We start from the raw sequence: 19,145 nt of genomic DNA, 5'->3' as shown, positions 1-19,145 counted from the left end.
CATTTATCAAAAACCTGAAAATTAAAAAAAAAAACAACCAACCTGAAAATGTACACGACTAAGAGTGAACCCTAATGTAAACTACGGACTTTGGATGATGATAATGTGTCAATGTAAGTCCATTAATGGGAACAAATGTATCAGCCTGATGCAGGATTTTGATAATGGGTGGAGGCTAAACCCCAGATGTGAAGGAGGTCTTCTTACATGAGAAATGTCTGTACCTTCCACTCAATTTTGCTGTGAACCTAAAACTGCTCTGAAACAGGGTAAGAGAAATTATGAACTTTACGTTAACTTCAATTTAAATAAACTAACAAAAGTCTTGAAAACTTCAACTCACCAAAAACAACACAAAAAAAAGAAATAATCCCTGTATCTATTAAAGAAAGTGAATTGGTTACTAAGACCTTCCCAACAAGAAAACTCTAGCGCCCAATTATTTCACTAGTGAATTCCATCAAATATTCAAGGAAGAAATAACTTAATCTTAAGAAAATTTTATACCAGCAAATCAAACCCCATAATATATAAAAAGGATAATATATCATCAACAAGTAGGGTTTATCCTGGAATACCAGGTTGATTAACTGAAAATCAATGAATGAATGAAATTCACCATATTAACAGAATAAAGCAGAAAAATCTTTTGATCATCTGGAAAGATGCAGAAAAAGCACCTAACAAAATTCAACAGTTAATTCACAATAAAAGCTCTCAGCCAACTAAGAATAGTAGGTAACTTCCACAATCTGAATTAAGGTCATATATGAAAACTTACAGCTAACATCATACCTAATAGTGCAAAACAATGTTTTTCCATTAAGAACAAGAATAAGTTAGAGGGGCCACCCCTGTGGCATAGTGGTTAAGTTCGGCGCACTCTGCTTCCTACACTACTCATCAGTGGCCATGCCTTGGTGGTGACCCACATACAAAATAGAGAAAGTTTGGCACAGATGTTAGCTCAGGGCGAATCTTCCTCACCGAAAAAAAAAAAAAATCAGGGGCTGGCCCCGTGGCCGAGTGGTTAAGTTCGCATGCTCCGCTGCAGGCGGCCCAGTGTTTCGTCGGTTCGAATCCTGGGTGCGGACATGGCACTGCTCGTCAGACCACGCTGAGGCAGCGTCCCACATGCCACAACTAGAGGAACCCACAACGAAGAATACACAACTATCTACCGGGGGGCTTTGGGGAGAAAAAGGAAAAAATAAAATCTTTAAAAAAAAAAAAAAAAAATCAGAATTCCTGCCTTAACCATTTCTATTCAGTATTGAGTCAGAAGTGCTATGCAGTGCAATGAGGCAAAAAAATAAATAAAAAGCATAAAGATCAGAAAAAAAGAAAACTCTCATAAAGTTATAGTAATCAAACATTTGGTATTAGCCAAAAGACGAACATTTAGATCAAAAGGAGAAAACAGAATCCAGATATAGACCCACATAGATCTGGTCAAGTGATTTTCAACAAACGTGTCAAGGCAATTCAAAGGAGAAAGAACATCTTTTCAACAAATGCTGGCTCTAAAATAACTGGATATCCACACTGAAAAAAAGAGAACCTTAACCCTTACTTTACACTATACATAAAAATTAACCCAAAACACGTAAAATCTAAATCTATAAAACTTCTAGAAGAAAATATAGGAAACTGTCTGTGACTTTGGGGTAAACAAGGGTTTCTTAGAACACAAAAAAGCACAAGTCATAAAAATCAATAATATGGACTTCCTCAAAATTCAAAACTTTTGCTCTTGGAAAGATACTAAGAAAAAAAGTCAAATCACAAACCAAGAGGAAATATTTGCAACAGATATACGTCATAAACAACACGTATCCAGAATTATATAAGCAATTTTTTAAATTTAATTTAAAAAAAGGGGCTGGCCCAGTGCTGTAGTGTTTAAGTTTGTTCTCTCCGCTTCAGCAGGCTGGGGTTCACAGGTTCAGATCCCAGGCATGGACCTATACACCATTCATTAAGCCATGCTGTGGCAGCGACCCACATACAAAATAGAGGAAGACTGGCAACAGATGTTAGCTCAGGGCCAAGCTTCCTCACCAAAACAAACAAACACACACACCACCATCAGAAAAGAATTAACACAGCATGCCTGAGATCACTATCCTCAGTAAGACCTGCTTGCCAATTGGCCCTTAGCTCACATCTCGGAATTTGACTCTCAGAGTATTCCTAAACAGTTAATTGATAAGAAGGGTGGTTCACTGTGCCTAGACTATCTGTGCAAACAATGTGGTTTATACTTCCCTTTTGGGACTCTGGAATTTTAATACATGCTAGGCAAGAGGTACCAGCCCCCAAAGAAAACCTTAGGCGTGAGTCTCTAATGGGTTTCCATGGGCAGAAGTGCTACCACATCTTCATTGCTGGGGGAAGAGTGCACTTTGTGTGACCCCTCATGGGAGGGAGAGAACATAAGGAAGCCTGCAGCATGGATTCCTCCAGACTACACTTGTGTCTGAAATTTTCCCTTGTGATCAGGCCATGCATACTTACTATACTGCTGTAACAAATTTTAGTTGTGAGTATAACTATGTGCTGAGTTCTATGAGTTTTTCTAGCAAATCTCTGAACATGGGGGTAGTCTTGGGGACCAAATAAAAAAATTATTTGAATAGGCAACTCCCAAAAGAAGATGTGCAAATGGTCAATAAGCAAATAAAAAGATGTTTAACATCATTAAAAATTATGAAAATACAAAATAAAAATACAAAATTCCACTACATTCCCATCAGAATGGATAAAATTATGAAAACTAATCATACCAACTGTTGACAAGAATGAATAGGAACAGGAACTCTCATATACTGCTGGATGGTACATAAAATGATACAATCACTTTAGTAAACAGTTGGACAGTTTCTTAAAAAGTTAAATGTTACCAACCCTATGACCCAAACATTCTACTCCTAGGTGTTTAGTCAGGAGAAATGAAAATATGTCCACACAAAGACTTGTGCATTAATATTGATAGCAGCTTTATTTATAAAGCTGGAAACAACCCAAATTCCCATCAAACAGTGAAAGGATAAATAAATTGTGGTTTATCTATACAATGGAATACTAACCAACAATGAAAAGGAATAAATTATTGATATATGGAACAACAGAGATGACATATATCTCAAAATCCGTATGTTGAGTGAAAGAAGCAAGGCAAAAAAAACTATATACTGGGGCTGGCCCCGTGGCCGAGTGGTTAAGTTCCCGCACTCCGCTGCAGGCGGCCCAGTGTTTCGTCAGTTCGAATCCTGGGCGCGGACATGGCACTGCTCGTCAAACCACGCTGAGGCAGCGTCCCACATGCCACAACTAGAAGGACCCACAACGAAGAATATACAACTGTGTACCAGGGGGCTTTGGGGAGAAAAAGGAAAAAATAAAATCTTTAAAAGAAAAAAAAAAAAAAAAAGACTATATACTACGTGATTCCATTTATATAGATTTCATGAAATTGAAAATCAATCTGTAGTGTCAATGGTTGCCAGGGGACGGGGTGGCAGGGAGCTGGATTACAAGGAAACTTTTTGGGGTGATGGAAATGTTCATTACCTTGAACTCATCATATTTTAAATATCTATCATTTATTGTTTATCAATCATACCTCAGTAAAGTTGGAAGGTGAAACATTATAGGAAAAGAAAGAGGGAACTGTAAAAAAAAGTAAAAGTAAGAAAAAAAAGTAAAAAATAAATAAAACATCATCCAAGTAAATCAGAAATACAATGCCAGTGAACTGAGGTTTCTACTTGTGAATCCGTACAGAGGGATGGAACTACAGGCCTGTCATTAACACTGGTCATATAGTTTTCTGGAGCCCTGGTCAACACCTGGCCCAGCATGCCCCCAGCCTGGCCTACACATCCAGGCCTCCAACACCACAGCCCATACTCTGCAGTCCACTGAGGTCCAACTGATCATGCTAGATCATCTAGGACCACTGCCCTTGCAGGTGAATTACAAAGTCCAGAAGCTGACTAGATTTTTCAGAGACTTACTCTTTTTTCTGAAGTAATTTGTTTTATCTACAGGTATACAGCCGAACAGTTCAGTTAGACTATCTACCTCATTTTGGCTCAAATTGTGTTTTCAGGTTTGCAAATATGCAACATAGCTCACATTGCTCCATGGCTCACAACACAAAAGACTACATATGATTCCATTCACATAAATTCAAAAACAAGCAAAACTACACTGTATGGTTCAGAGACACACACAAACATGGCTATACACACAAAGAAAAGCAAAGAAGAGCAAAGAAAAGATTACGACGCACGGGAAGAAGGGGTTTCTGATTGGGGAAGGAACACACAAGAGTTTCCGCATTGTTGTTAATATTCTATTTCTGACCTGGGTGTAGTTAAACAGGTATTCTCTTTGTAATTATTTATGTCAACATTTGTTTTATTCGTTTTCTGTTACATTTTACAGTAAGAACTTCTAAAAGAATGAAACTAAACCACTGCTCCACAAAGTAAATGCCCCACACCATTTCACTTAAATGGCTGCTTGAATTCCACTTTCATCAGAGTTCTAAGCTACAAACTTAAAGGGCTACCTTCCAATACATAAACAACACTTATGTTCTTCTTTCCAGTTCCATGTCCCCAAGACAGTCTTTCCACCCTGAAATTTACAGAATTGCAGAATGTAAGTCAGGTCATAGTTGCAAATTAATGATAATTAATTTTTTTAAGTGCAAAGACAAGTTGAAAATTTTGAACATCTCATGAACATACTTAAAATCTTCAGATACTTTAGACTCTGACTTGACCTTCTAGTAGTCTTCTAGGTCTTAGAACTTTGTTGTTTTTAAACACAGATGCTTATGATCTATTTAAAAAGGCAGAATATAAAATTCGCTCTATCCTACAATTATGTTTACATTTATGTATGCATATGTAATAAGCCTTATAGGGATTACGGAAAAACAAGAATTTTTACTGTAGTAGAGGCAAAAAAAACCTTTTTTCTTCGGTTTCAATTCATATTATGTTTGCCTGTGCATATATTTTTAGCCTTACGAAATACTTTTTTTCCCCTAAATCTTTCTAACTCTTTAGTTACCATTAGCTAGAACAGACTCTACATCGAGCCAGCTATTTAACACCCAGTACGAATTAGGAAGTTAGTATATGAAGTTCCACTTTGATAAAATAAAGAATAAGTCCAAGTAGTGAACTCTTATACCAGTATTCAGGAAAAAAAAACATTTTAAGGTAAACAGTTTACATGTTTCACTAAAACATCCTTTGTTCTAATTCTCATCTACTTTTGTTTTACACTATTATACACTGTATCAATCTCTTTCATTTGGGAAAATGCTAAACACTATTTTGAGAGGAAGAGGAGTACATCTGGTCCCACTGGCACTAAACCACAAATTATTTTTAATTACATCTTATGTCTAAAAATATTCTTCCCTAATCTTTAAAATCTGGAAAAAATAATGGTTTAGTTCCCAGGAGTTAAATATCCCACAAATAAAGCCCCCTTTAAATACTATTTTTTAAGACAGTCTTACAATCCTAATTAGAAATACCAATACAAGGTGAATCATTATTATAAAATACTTTATATAATGTTATGTGTAAATTTTATTCTAAATGATGTTGTACTTGATAAAGTGCAACCTGTATATATCATATTACAGTGTTTTAAATGATCAAAATTTCAACCAGTTCCTGATTTGATAATTTTAATCTAGTTCATAATATAACAGGAAATAAACACTCAAGTATTTAGAGGTAAAGGAACATGGAGCTTTCAAATGTTTCAGAAAATACATATACAGTCATGCGCTGCATAACAACATTTCAGTCAACAACAGAACGCATATATAACAGTAGTCCCGTAAGATTAGTAACTCACAGCCTAGCTGTGTGGTAGGCTATACCATCTAGGTTTGTGTAAGTGTACTCTGAGTACAATGATGAAATCGCCTCATGATGCATTTCTCAGAATGTATTCCTGTCATTAAGTGATGCATGACTGTATACACACACATAAAGAAAAAGAGAATGAGAAAGCAAATGTGGTGAAACGTTAATAACTGGGTATTCTGAAATGAAGAAGAGAAAATGAAAGTCCTTTGCACTATTCTTGCAAATTTTTACTCCAAATTAATTTTAAACTTACAAGTTACCCAAAAAACCCGTCACATGGTTCAGAAAAAAATATACTGATTATATAGTTAAGCAGTTCTCAATAGTAAAAAAGGAGAACGCACCTCCAATATCTAAAAACTTATTTATAAATTATATACATGCACTCACTACAACACTAACATATTACATATATAAAACATAAATCACACATTAAAGAGTAGGTATTTTAAAAGGATAAGCTAAGAATTAAGTCCAAAAGACCTTGCCCTCCAACTGTGAATTCACCCAGTACCTAGTAACTCCCAAAACTCTTCCTCTAATTCAGCCTTTTCTCTAGAACTCCAGATCTCATCTCCTACTACCTATAGGATTTCTAAACCAGAGGTGCCTACTGGAGAGCAAACCTCAACTACAGTTAGACTACACTGAGTACCTTCTCCAGAAACCTGCTTTTACTCTGGCTTTTCCCTTAGTGCCAAAGGTACCTGATTGCTCAGTGTAGTCATCCTGGTCAATTCTTTCTTATTCCAGCCCCACAACCCTCCAAAATCACAAAGTTCTACCCCCTTAAACTCTCTCAATTCCTCTCTGTCCTCTTTGAACCCACTGCTTCCTCCATGGGCTGGTATCCCAGCTCACTTGGATTATGAAAGCAGTTTCTTCACAGAGAGCTAGCTTTCAAAGTCTCCAATCTCAACGGTTTCCAATCCATTCTTCACACTGAAGCCTGCAGGACTATTCTAAAGCTCAAAACTGACTAAGCCAACTTCTATTCTCTCGCTTGTTGTGGTTCCCCATCACTATCAAGATAAAAGCTACACTTCTAGCAGGGCAAACTCGTCTTTTTATAACTGGTTTCGGCCCATCTCGCTGCCTATTGTCCTCACTTCTCACCTTGTTGAACTATTTACAACTACCTTAAAGTACCAAATTTTCTCAGGCCTTTATGCTTTTACACGTTGCTATCACTGCCTGGAAATCCCATCCTCCAGCATTTCCTTGCAGAAGTCACTCAACTTTCAGGACTCAGTTCAAATGACCTTTCTCCTGGAAAACATTTCCTGAGATCAGGAAAGTCAAAGGCTCTATTCACACAGCTCACTAGACTGTGAGCCTCCTGAGGACAAACAATACACTGTATTACTCATTGAATTTTCAGAACTTGATACATAATCAAATGCTTAATAGTCACTCAGCTCAACTCAGTGGGGGAAAAAAAGCACTTTTTAAAAAATGTTGCCGGGATAATCAGATAATCATATGGAAAAAGATAAAACTGGATCCACTGCTCACACTGAATACCAAGATAAATTCTAAATGGATGAGACTTAATTGTGAAAAATAAAACCATACAAATACTAGAACAACACATGGCTGAATTCCTTTATTACTTACAAGTAGAGAAAGATTCCTAACGTGATTCAAAAATACATCAATATATTTGACTAAATAAAAATAAACGTCTGAATGGCAAAAATACCATAAGGAAAGTAAATGCTTTTTAGATTTAAAAAAAGGTCTACTGATAATAAATTTACTACAGGCAGGAAAGAGCAGACTAGAAACTGCAAACATCCAAATTAGAGAACTGGAAGACAAAAATTATGAGGCAGAGTGGTTGGGTTCACACGCTCCACTTCAGTAGCCTGGGGTTTGCAGGTTCAGATCCCAGGCGTGGACCTACACACTGCTCATCAAGCCATGCTGTGGCGGCATCCTACATGCAAAATAGGGGAAGACTGGCACAGATGTTAGCTTAGGGACAATCTTTCTCAAGCAAAAAGAGGAAGATTGGTAACAGGTGTTAGCTCAGGGCCAATCTTCCACACCAAAAAAAAGAAGAAAAAACTATGAGGAAAGATAACAGGTAGTTCCTTGGAATTTCACATCTGTAGAATCAGAGTTCAAACATTATTTATGTAGGGGCTGGCCCACTGGCGCAGTGGTTAAGTGCGCACATTCCACTTCGGGGACCCAGGGTTTGCCAGTTCAGATCCCAGATGCAGCCATGGCACCACTTGGCAAGCCATGCTGTGGCAGGTGTCCCACATATAAAGTGGAGGAAGATGGGCATGGATGTTAGCTCAGGGCTGGTCTTCCTCAGCAAAAAAAAAAAAAAAAGGAGGATGATTGGCAGCAGGTGTTAGCTCAGGGCTAATCTTCCTCAAAAAAAAACACAACAATATATTTATATAAGTAAAGGAGTGGAGGACAGAAGAGAAGATTAACAGACTGAATGTTCCCTGAGCTAAAGAAACATAACTGACTCTTAAGATCATGACTTATCACAACTAGACATATTTCTGAATTTCAAAGATCAGTATAAAAGAGGAGGGAATCAACAGGTAGTATCAGATTTGTCTCTACTAAATCAAACGTTAAAGAAAGAACAAAATCTACAGATTTTGAAAGGAAATAAAGCATAACCCAGTATTTCTATACAAAGCCAAACTACAAGTCAAAATACCAATTGCAAGGAGGACAGAACTATATTTTCACACAAGCTCAAAAGAAAACCACCTACAAAATAGAAAATTCTATGAAACAGCATTCTAGCCACCAGAACTGAATCAGAAGAATGGAGAAGACCTGGTATAGTAGAGACTATAAGGAAACTACAACAGAGTAAAATGTTAACAGTTAAATCTACACAGTAATTGTTGTGAGGTTTAACGCAAATGGTAAATGACTCCTGAAAGAGAAGCTTCCTACGGTTAAAAGACAATATACATTATAGCCAAAATTCTGCTGACATTCCTTTTTTTTTTTTTTTTTTTTATTGTATAGGATAGCAGAGCAAAAGAAAGAGTACAGACACTGAAGACGCCCCATTGTCATAAGCTGATGTACTTACAGGGAGTTTGGTGAAGGCCGGGTTGGTGACATGCTTCCCAAAGGCATCTTCCTGGAACTGAAGAAGCTGTACCACCAGCCCAGCCAGCGTTTTATTGGTAGGAGCATCTGCATGAACATACTGCAAGATAAAGACAGGGACTCAGAAACTGGGACAATCACACAGAAGAGAATGTTAGCTTACTTCCTAGCACCTACTAAGCACTGGCACAGCAGCAGATTTATAAACTGTAAAGGAGCTTACAAAAACAAATACTGGGGTGGTGGGGAGGGAGAGATAATGTGTCTCTTTAGTTAACACATCTTCAGAACGAGAGGTACCACACTCAAGAAACCAAACCCAAGTCATCTCATCTGCACATAGACCTAAATTAGATGGTGAGATCCTGGACCTCAAACTTGAGCCTGATGCTATAATGGGATGAGATCTACTAGCCAGTGTACTTTTGTGTGAGATGAACATAAATAATCTGTGGCCAGAGAGTAGACGGTGTTGTTTATAAAACCTCCAATTTTGAGCAGGAAAAACATTTATACAGTACTTCCTTCAGTTCTACAAACAATAACGAGTAACTAAACTTTTCTTCCTGGAGCAAAGCTCTTTCCCAATACCACCCAACATTTCGAGATTAATGTGGTATGTTTCTACTACAATAAATAATTTTTTTTTGAGGAAGATTAGCCCTGAGCTAACATTTGCTGCCAATCCTCCTCTCTTTGCTGAGGAAGACTGGCCCTGAGCTAACATCCATGCCATCTTCCTCTACTTTATATGTGGGACGCCTACCACAGCATGGCATGCCAAGTGGTGCCATGTCTGCACCCGGGATCCGAACCGGCGAACCCCGGGCCACTGAAGTGGAACGTGAGAACTTAACTGCTGCATCACCGGGCCAGCCCCTACAATAAATAATTTTTAAGTGATTTATATACAGCAAAATTATATCAGCTGCACAGTCTACTATTATTATACATTAACTTGAATGGCTCTCAATTTGTACTACTGCCAATCAAAGATAGAGTATAATATAAAAGGACAATTCTTCTTAAAGCTTAGTATCCTCTCCAATTTTATTTGTTCAGGTGTATGAGCTTTCCACTCTAACAAAACAGCCAGTATACGCAGTTAATTTTGCTGAAGACTGGTATTTTGCTGGAATGCTTTATTTTGCATGAAATCTTCTGGACCAAAGGTTGGTAAAATCCAGCCTGCTGCCTGTGTGGCCCACAAGCTAAGAACGGTTTTTGCACTTTTAAATAAGTGGGAAAACATTTAAAAGAGCAATAATATTTCATGACACACGACTATTACATGAAATTCAAATTTCAATGTCCATAAATAAAGTTTTTATCAAAACACAGCACACTCATGCATGACACATTGTCTATGCTGCTTTGGTGCAATAGCAAAGTTGAGCAGTTACAACTGAGACTGCATGGCTGCAAAGCAGAAAATACTCTCTTACCCTTTAGAGAAAAATTTTGCCTGCCCTTGTTCTAGACCACTCCTTTTTATGCTTATAAAAAGTTTTCCTTGGGGCCGGCTTGGTGGCCCAGTGGTTAGGTTTGCGCGCTCCGCTGCAGCGGCCCAGGGTTCGGATCCTGGGCGTGGACATAGCACTGCTCGTCAGGCCACGTTGAGGCGGCGTCCCACATCCCACAACTAGAAGGACCAGCAACTAAGACATACAACTGTGTACGGGGGGTTTGGGGAGATAAAGCAGAAAAAAAAAAAAGATTGGCAACAGTTGTTAGCTCAGGTGCCAATCCTTAAAAAAAAAAAAGAGGAAGATTGGCAACAGTTGTTAGCCCAGGTGCCAATCTTTTTTTATTTTTTTTTAAGATTTTATTTTTTTCCTTTTTGTCCCCAAAGCCCCCCAGTACATAGCCGTACATTTTACTTGTGAGTCCTTCTAGATGTGGCATGCGGGACGCTGCCTCAGCATGGCCTGATGAGCAGTGCCATGTCCACGCCCAGGACCCGAGCCAACGAAACACTGGGCCGCCTGCAGCGGAGCGCACGAACCCAACCACTCGGCCAAGGGGCCAGCCCCCAGGTACCAATCTTTAAAAAAAAATTTAAAAGAAGTTTTCCTTTTGGGCCAGCCCAGTGGCGCAGTGGTTAAGTGCACACGTTCCACTTCTCAGTGGCCCAGGGGTTCACTGGTTCGGATCCCAGGTGTGGACATGGCAGCGCTTGACAAAAGCCATGCTGTGGTAGGCGTCCCATATATAAACTAGAGGAAGATGGGCATGGATGTTAGCTCAGGGCCAGTCTTCCTCAGCAAAAAGAGGAGGATTGGCAGTAGTTAGCTCAGAGCTAATCTTCCTCAAAAAAAAAAAAAAGTTTCCTTTTATGGGCCAGCCCTGGCAGCCTAGTGGTTAAGCTCAGGGCACTCCACTTTGGTTACCCAGGTTCAGCTCCCGGGCCCGGACCTACACCACTCTGTTAGTAGCCATGCTGTGCTGGCAGCCCACACACCAAAACACAGAGGAAGACTGGCACAGATATTAGCTCAGGGCAAATATTCTTCAGCAGCGAAACAAAAAGGTTTCCTTTTATCTTAAGGCTGTCCTATAAAAACACATTTCCAGGGCCGGCCCCGTGGCATAGTGCTTAAATCCGGCATGTTCTGCTTTTGCAGCCTGGGTTCGTAGGTTCAGATCTTAGGCACAGACCTATACCACTCATCAAGCCATGCTGTGGCGGCAACACACATACAAAATAAAGGAAGACTGGCCTAGATATTAGACCAGGGCTAATCTTTCTCAAGCAAAAAAAAGAGGCAGATTGGCAACAGATGTTAGCTCAGAGCGAATCTTCCTCACCAAAAAATAAAAAAATGAAAACACATTTCCATAAGACCACAAAGTGAAACAAGCATGCCAGACATAAATCAAAAACTTCAAACAAGTTTCATACAATTAAGCATATAAAATGTCAATTCTTTAGTCTAAAATAATGGTTCTCAAATTTTAGCCCCACTCCCAAAGTTTCTAATTCAATAGGTCAGGCCCAAGAATTTGCACTTCTAACAAGTTCCCATTGCAGGTGGCACTACTGACTATTAAACTGGGAACCACACTTTAATAACCACTGGACTTTTGGGGATTTCAAAATACAATTTTGGGAGGACACATTTAGACCTCAGCACCCATTAAATCATCACCACAATCAAGATAACAATCATACATCAGCCCCAAAAGTTCTCTCGTGCCCTCTTGTATGTAATCCATCTCTCCCTCCAACTCTGTCCCCAGGTAACCACTTTCTGTCTACGTAGATTAATTTGCACTCTCTTGGACTTTAAATAAATGGAAATCATACACTTAAAAAAAAAGAACCACTGGAATTTTTTAAAAATCTATTTCAGATACCATTATATATCTCACTTAAAGAATACACTTTCCTATAATTTAAACCCTTCAGGCAAAAAGTAATTTTTAATAACTGTTATATATACATCGCTTCGTATATTCTAAACTTCACTACTACACACGTTTCATTCAATACAGTCTGTCATTCAGAACGAGAAAGGTTTCGCGTGGACAACCCTATAGTTTCACAATGAAGATAGCCAGATTCAAAGCCCAATCAAAATTATTACCTTAGATACTTTAAAATCCAATGTTTTCATTACAAACTACTTAACTCTGGTTAGATTTTTTTTTTCCAAATCACCCACAAAAATTATCAAACCTGAAAATGTATACGAGATGACATTTTTAATTCATAAATGAAATGTGAAATTAATGTATTAGCGTAAACTATACCTCATACCCACTCAAAAGGCAGCCAATATACACCTCTAAGGTTTTCAAATCAACTTTTAAAAATTTCAAAATAGTAACATTCTATTTAACCAATAAGAATGAAGCAGGCTGACCATGGAATGGATATATAGCAAAAGTATCACTACCACCTCAAATGTATATAATCCCATCTTTAAGGACTACCTCATTTGATTCAAACAACAGTCCAATGGACTCTCAGTCTTAATTTACAAACGAAAAATTCAAACCTAGAAATCAAGTCATTTGCTTAAGGACGCCACCAACTAAGTCAATTAAGTACACCGCCAAGAGTACTGAACTCACATCTTCCAAACCAAGTGTAACTGCTCATTCCACTACCCCAGACTTACATGAGAGTTCATCTCAACCGCTTCCAAAAATATCACCTAAAATGTAAGTTCTTAACTGCTTTCAAAATACTGAATTCTGATTAAGAAAAAAATTTTAATGATTATATAGACTATTTCAGTCATAAACATTTTATCTTTTGATCAAAAAAAGCTCAACACCATCTTTTACTTTAGACAACAAAAATTTTTTGGTCTCCAAGTATTTTGATTAAGACAGGATGATATGTTTAGAAGTCTTATCAATAACTCTGCTTTCTATTACCTATGGCATTAATAAAATATCAAAAGTTTAATTTGTCCCTAAACAATTCTGTTTCAATTTAGGAAATGTCCCCCCCAAAAATAAAGATTTAACTGTCTTTAACTGTCTAATAATTTATGTAAAGGACACTGAAATGCCTCCTGTATGCAATCTAGACTATTTTAGTGATCATCCTTCAATCTAAATCATCTTTCAATCATCCTGAAATCTTAAATCTTATTTCAGGAATAAACCAAACTGTGGGAAGAAACTTACCTGGGAACTTAATGGCTTACAGATAAACTTCACCTCCAAGGTATCTGAGTTGAATCAATTTGAGATCAGTAAGGTTTTATCATCTAAAAACCACTCATGGGGCCAGGCTGATGGCATAGCGGTTAAGTTTTCATGCTCCACTTTGGTGGCCCGGGGTTCGCAGGTTCAGATCCCTGGCGTGGACCCACACACAGCTCATCTAGCCATGCTATGGTAGCATCCCACACACAAAATAGAAGAAGACTGGCACAGATGTTAGCTGAGGGCCAATCTTCCTCACAAAAAAAGAAAAGAAAAAGAAAAACCACTCTGAAACTATAGACAGAAATACAGCTCTTATCTTTATCAGAGTTAGGATGGAAGACATGTACTCAATAATACAAAGAAGGCAACTTAGGTGGGAGATGAACAAGTTTCTGCACTTCTTCCAGACTTAAAATACAACCTCAGGCAGTTAACCTCCCTGTGCTTCAGCTTCCTCTTACCTAAAGTGGTCACCTCCTCTGGACTCCTTTGGCCTAGTTGAAGCTCATCCCAGTCAAAAAGTATTCACTCTCCCTTCTGTGTTGCTAAGCCAAATTTATCAACAAAGCTTAAATGAACCCATTCCTACACTAGTTACTCAGCTCATTCACAGAGGAAATATTTACTGAGCACCTAGTAAGTGCATTTAGACAACAAAATACAAGGAAGTTCTCTTTTAATTTGAAATTATCTGGGTTTCACAAGCAGACGTCTACGTCTATCTTTTCCACAACACTGTGAGTTCCTAAAAGAGAGGGATTATGTGGAGCAAAAGAAAAAAATTGGGGTTTGGGGCTAGACAGATCTTCATCTAACCCCCATATCTGGCACTACTAACTGTAACCTTAAAGAAGTTACTTAAATCTGGAGCCGCAAGTTCCTCTCACTTGTAAAATGATGTAAGTAATATCTATTCAGGAAATAATATCAATACCAAATACTAAATCAATGCCAAACAACATCAATATATCATTCAGGACTGTTGTGAGGATCTGAGTTCTGTTTTAAGTGCCTGGATAGGGGAGATGTTCAGTCGCTCACTGAATGCATAGATAAAACGGGACTACCAATGTTACATTTCTTTCATATAGTTGCTGAGATTTTTGAATCTGAAAGTGCAGTCTTAAATGCAATAGAAAAGTTTAGTTTAAACCCATCAATCTGCACACCAAGTAGAGAGACACTATGTACAAAAGAAGCAAAGAACCTTCTGGTTGATACTTTCATCACTCTCAGAGGCTCATGGGCTTCTAGCTGCCAGACCTAAGGGACATACAATTCTGAATCGGAGTAGGGCAAGAAATATACTCTAGCTTTACGAAACCATGAGAAGTCAAATCTAACTCTGTCTTTAAGGCCTCAGGGACACTGAGCCAACATTAGCCTACTTGCCTCAACACTCTGGGACACATCCTTCAGTCAGCCGCATAGCCACTTCCTCACTCACCCAGGCAAATCTCCGAAGGATGATCCAAGCCTAAAGCCCACCTCTTAAAACTGGGCCCAAACAGATGCACACAGTGTTTGGAGAGGTAGAAATGACTATTATTTCCTTTTATTTTCCCCCTTCCTTGACACCCAAAGGAACATTACTCCTGAGTATTTTCTTTTGTTAAAACTACACTGATAAAATAATACAATATTATAAGTCAATTATATCTCAGTAAAACCAGGGGGGGAAAATCCAGACTGGGGAAAACAAACTACATTAAGGTACACTGAATTTAAGATGCAAAGCACTGGCTGAAAGGCATGTGATAAAAAATAATTAATACTTCCACGATATAAATATATTCAGTTCCCTTAGAGAGGCCTACACAAAAAACTGACCAATTTATCACTGTACTAGGAAGAGCAATATTCTTGTCTAATTACACGTAGATGAGAAAAATCCCAAATGTGACACCGAAATTTCAGGGGGGAAAAAGTCAAAGCGTCTAAAAATATATTGCAAATAAAAGTATATGTTGTCTCTCACTTGCTAAAACTTCAGATAAGAGCAGTCATTTCTGAAAGTTCCATAGTGCAACGTCAAAGGAACCTAAGAACCTGCCCTGGCCCAACAACTTTCAAAAGCTGACACACCCCAAATGACTAGGTTCCTAGCCTACATTATCTTCTCATTCATTCGACAAATACAAAGCAACTACTAAGGGCGAGGCAGTAAGCACCAACTATGCTCCAGGACACGCCGTAGTGAACAGGCATGACAAGCTCCTGGCCCCAGTGCCATGGTCCTCATTGGAGCAAGTACAGAACTGAAAAGGGTGTTCCAGAAACTTGGGGGCAGAGGGAAGTATTTTTGGCTGTCTGCTTCATTACACCTTCTAAGGGCAGCATTCTTAAATATTTACAGGAAGGGGAAGTTAAAAAACATTTGTTATAAACAAGAGGTTAAGTCACAACTTTCAGTATCACTGACTCAGCAGAACTTACATTCCAAAGGTAGAAGAAACAGATAAAGGAAAAATAATCTCAAAAAGTGGTACAAAGAAAATAAAGGTGTTATGAAGTGGGGGGGATCTAATATAAATGGGGTTCTCAGGGAAGGCCTGAGAAACACATTAGGTGCAAGTGAACATTAACTCTTGTATTATCCCGAAACACACCCAAAAGTACTATGAAATAAAACCGCTGTTTTTTAATATTAGCTCTCATCAATACTATAATTCATTATATTAACCTGCTGTTATTAACTTCCAAGTACAATCGTCCACAGTCCTTTAGCAAATCAACAACAGGTAGTAAAACCTTAACTTACTTGCCTTGGAAGACTAGTCTCTAAACAAAACTTGAAGCTACTTTTACAGCTCTGGCCCAGGCAGTTCTTAATAATCAACGTTCACGCACCCACTGCAGCTAACAAAAGAGGAAGATTCCGACCCTCCGGGGTGCTGAGCGCGACCTGCTCCCGCACAGCGGGGTGAGCAGGGGCCTTCGCCCGGGGTGCGTGGGTTCCAAGGAGCCGGTCCGCGGGGGATCCGGGGAGCCCCAGGCCGCCAGCGCCCTGGGCCGACGGCGGGGGCGTGGCGGGCCCCGCGCCGGCCTTTGTTGTCCCTCGTGGCGCGCGGGGGGGAGGGGCGGCCAGAGGCCCGCAAGGCCAGTAGCCGCCCCCGGACCGCGTCGCGTGGCCTCCTGGCTCCCACGGGCGCGCGAACCCACCTTCTTGTAGTGCTTGCCCAGCCAGACCCGCACCGAATCCAGCTGGGACACCGTCTCCGGGCTCTCCCAAAACTTGCTGGCCGGGCCCCCGTCCTTCCGCCGATAAACGGCCAGGCCTGCGGCCGCCGCCGCACCTCCTGCACTCGTGGCGCCCGCCGCCGCCCCCAACCCGCCGCTGCCCGCCGCCGCGGCCATCGTCGCCGTCCGTCGTCCCCACCGCCCGGCCCGCCCCGACCCTCGCGGCGCTTCCCGTTCGCACAGGCGCGCGCGCGCAGCCGCCACCGCCGCTTCCCGGCCCCGCCCAGCCAGCCCCTTTCCGGCGCCGATGCCCGGCCCCGCCCCTTCTCGGGACCGGCGCCCTAACCGACGAGGGCACGCGCGCCCGCATGCGCTGTACTCGCGCCAGGCGGGCCTCGGAGGAGCGCCTCCGCCCGCCTCTTCCGCCAGCTGCGGCGTCGTGTGCGCCTGCCTTCTCTGCCGCCCGGCCTTCGCCTCTGCCCGTCTGACTCTCTCCGGGGGTTCCTGTGTCCTATCGTTGGCGGTCAACAGCTGCATCTCTTGCCACTGCCGGAGAGAACAGGGCTGGTGTGAGAAGTTCCAAAGGGAAAGCCCGTTTAGGGTGTCGATCGCTGGTCGAGGAACCCACGTGCGGGGTGGGAATCGGCGCCTGCCCCCACTTGTCCCAGACCTTCTACACGAAGTGGCGGTGTCAGCCTTTGTAGACACTCATCTGGGACCACCACTTGGAGCTTCTTCGACTTCACAACCTTTCTGCCCCTCATGGCTCCAGCCGCACCTGCTCATTTCTGCCTTTGCACCAGCTGTTCCCGCGACCTGGACAGCTCTTCCCCTCTAATTGTCGCTTAGGCGCTTTCAAATTCATAGCTTAAAGGTACTTCAGAAAAGCACTCCCTGACCATGCAACCTTGAACAGCTAATCATATTCACTGGACGTTCTCTACGCAGCACTTACCACGATCTAGTATTTTTTTATTTTCTTACTTATATAACGTCCATATAAATTACGTAAGAACGTAGTCGTGTTCACAGATGTACCCTCAGTGCTGGGAACAGGGCCTTTTATCTAATAGATGTTCAATAAATATTTGATTAATGAATGAATGACCTACAGGGAGTGAGATTTTAAATTATTAACAAAGTATGATTGGCAGGTATGGAGTTATGAACTTAATGCTGTAAGACCCCAGAACAACAGGTGACTAATTGCTTGTGAGAAAGCCTAATGAGTCTTTGAGACCAACTTTTAAGAATGAATGGAGTGTGATCACGGAGGAAAGGACGTTTCAGACACACGAAAACAACTGGAACAAAGGCTAATGCAAAAGTGTGAAAGCATGCTTGGTGCAACTCTCCTTAAGCCTATGGGCTGCGAGCAGAGATGTTACTTGGTTGTGGGAGTGAATTTTGACTTTTATGCTGTAAGCACTGGGAAAGCATCCTGAACAGAGAGAATGACATGATCAGATTTATAGATGAAGAAGACAACAGTTGCAAGAGTGTGAATGATAGATTAGATGAAGACAGACTGGAGAAAAGATGACCTGGGAAACAGTGTAGGACAGAAACAAGGAGAATACAAGTAAAATATGGATTGTGCTCTGTAAGAGCTCAGACCCTAGAAATAATGATAATAATTGGTATTATGGAGCTCTGTACCATACGTCCCCTGTCCTAAGTACAGCTACGTTACTGCAGATAAGAAAATTGAGGCAGAGAGAGGTTAAGTAACTGGCTAGCAAATATACATTAGAGTCAGGTTTTTGAACCCAGGAATTAGATCCTGGAGTACTATTCCCCTCTCTTTCCAAATACAATGTTTTCTATTAATAGCATGTGAGTAGAGCAGAGAAACCGCCCTAGAAGAGTTCAGAAAGGTATTTCATTTGCCTGGAGCCATAGAGAGGGAAGTTAGATCTTCCAGGGCAGTGGTATTCTAACTTGTTTTTTTTCAAGTGACTTCTAAAATAATTTGAAAAACCACTATACCTTCTTTTTATTTTTTAGAAAAACATCTAAAATTTTTCATCAATAAAGAGAATATCAATAAAGATGGACTTTTTTTTTAAGATTTTATTTTTCCTTTTTCTCCCCAAAGCCCCCTGGTACATAGTGGTATATTTTTTTTTAGTTGTGGGTCCTTCTAGTTGTGACATGTGGGATGCCACCTCAGCTTGGCTTGATGAGCAGTGCCATGTCCACGCCCAGGATCCCAACAGGCAAAACCCTGGGCCACCTAAGTGGAGCGTGTGAACTTAGCCACTCGGCCACAGGGCCACCCCATAAGATGGGCTTTTT

General features: G+C 40.4%; 1 protein-coding gene across 2 annotated transcripts in view; it reads right to left on the bottom strand.

The window, feature by feature from the left end:
- The window catches only part of SMARCC1 (SWI/SNF related BAF chromatin remodeling complex subunit C1), a 172,977-nt gene extending 155,854 nt beyond the window's left edge, over positions 1 to 17,123 (bottom strand). For both annotated transcript variants that reach the window (XM_044753984.2, XM_070493517.1), the window contains exons 1-2: positions 16,830 to 17,123; positions 8,983 to 9,102 (exon numbers count right to left, since the gene is read on the bottom strand). In XM_044753984.2, coding sequence (XP_044609919.2) covers positions 8,983 to 9,102; positions 16,830 to 17,024 — 315 coding nt within the window. In that variant the 5' untranslated portion in view covers positions 17,025 to 17,123. The remainder of the gene's footprint in view (positions 1 to 8,982; positions 9,103 to 16,829) is intronic.
- Positions 17,124 to 19,145: the final 2,022 nt, after the last annotated feature.

This window comes from Equus asinus, chromosome 21, assembly GCF_041296235.1.
Source record: "Equus asinus isolate D_3611 breed Donkey chromosome 21, EquAss-T2T_v2, whole genome shotgun sequence".
NCBI lineage: Eukaryota > Metazoa > Chordata > Mammalia > Perissodactyla > Equidae > Equus > Equus asinus.
This window is presented reverse-complemented; position numbering and strand designations above follow the sequence as displayed.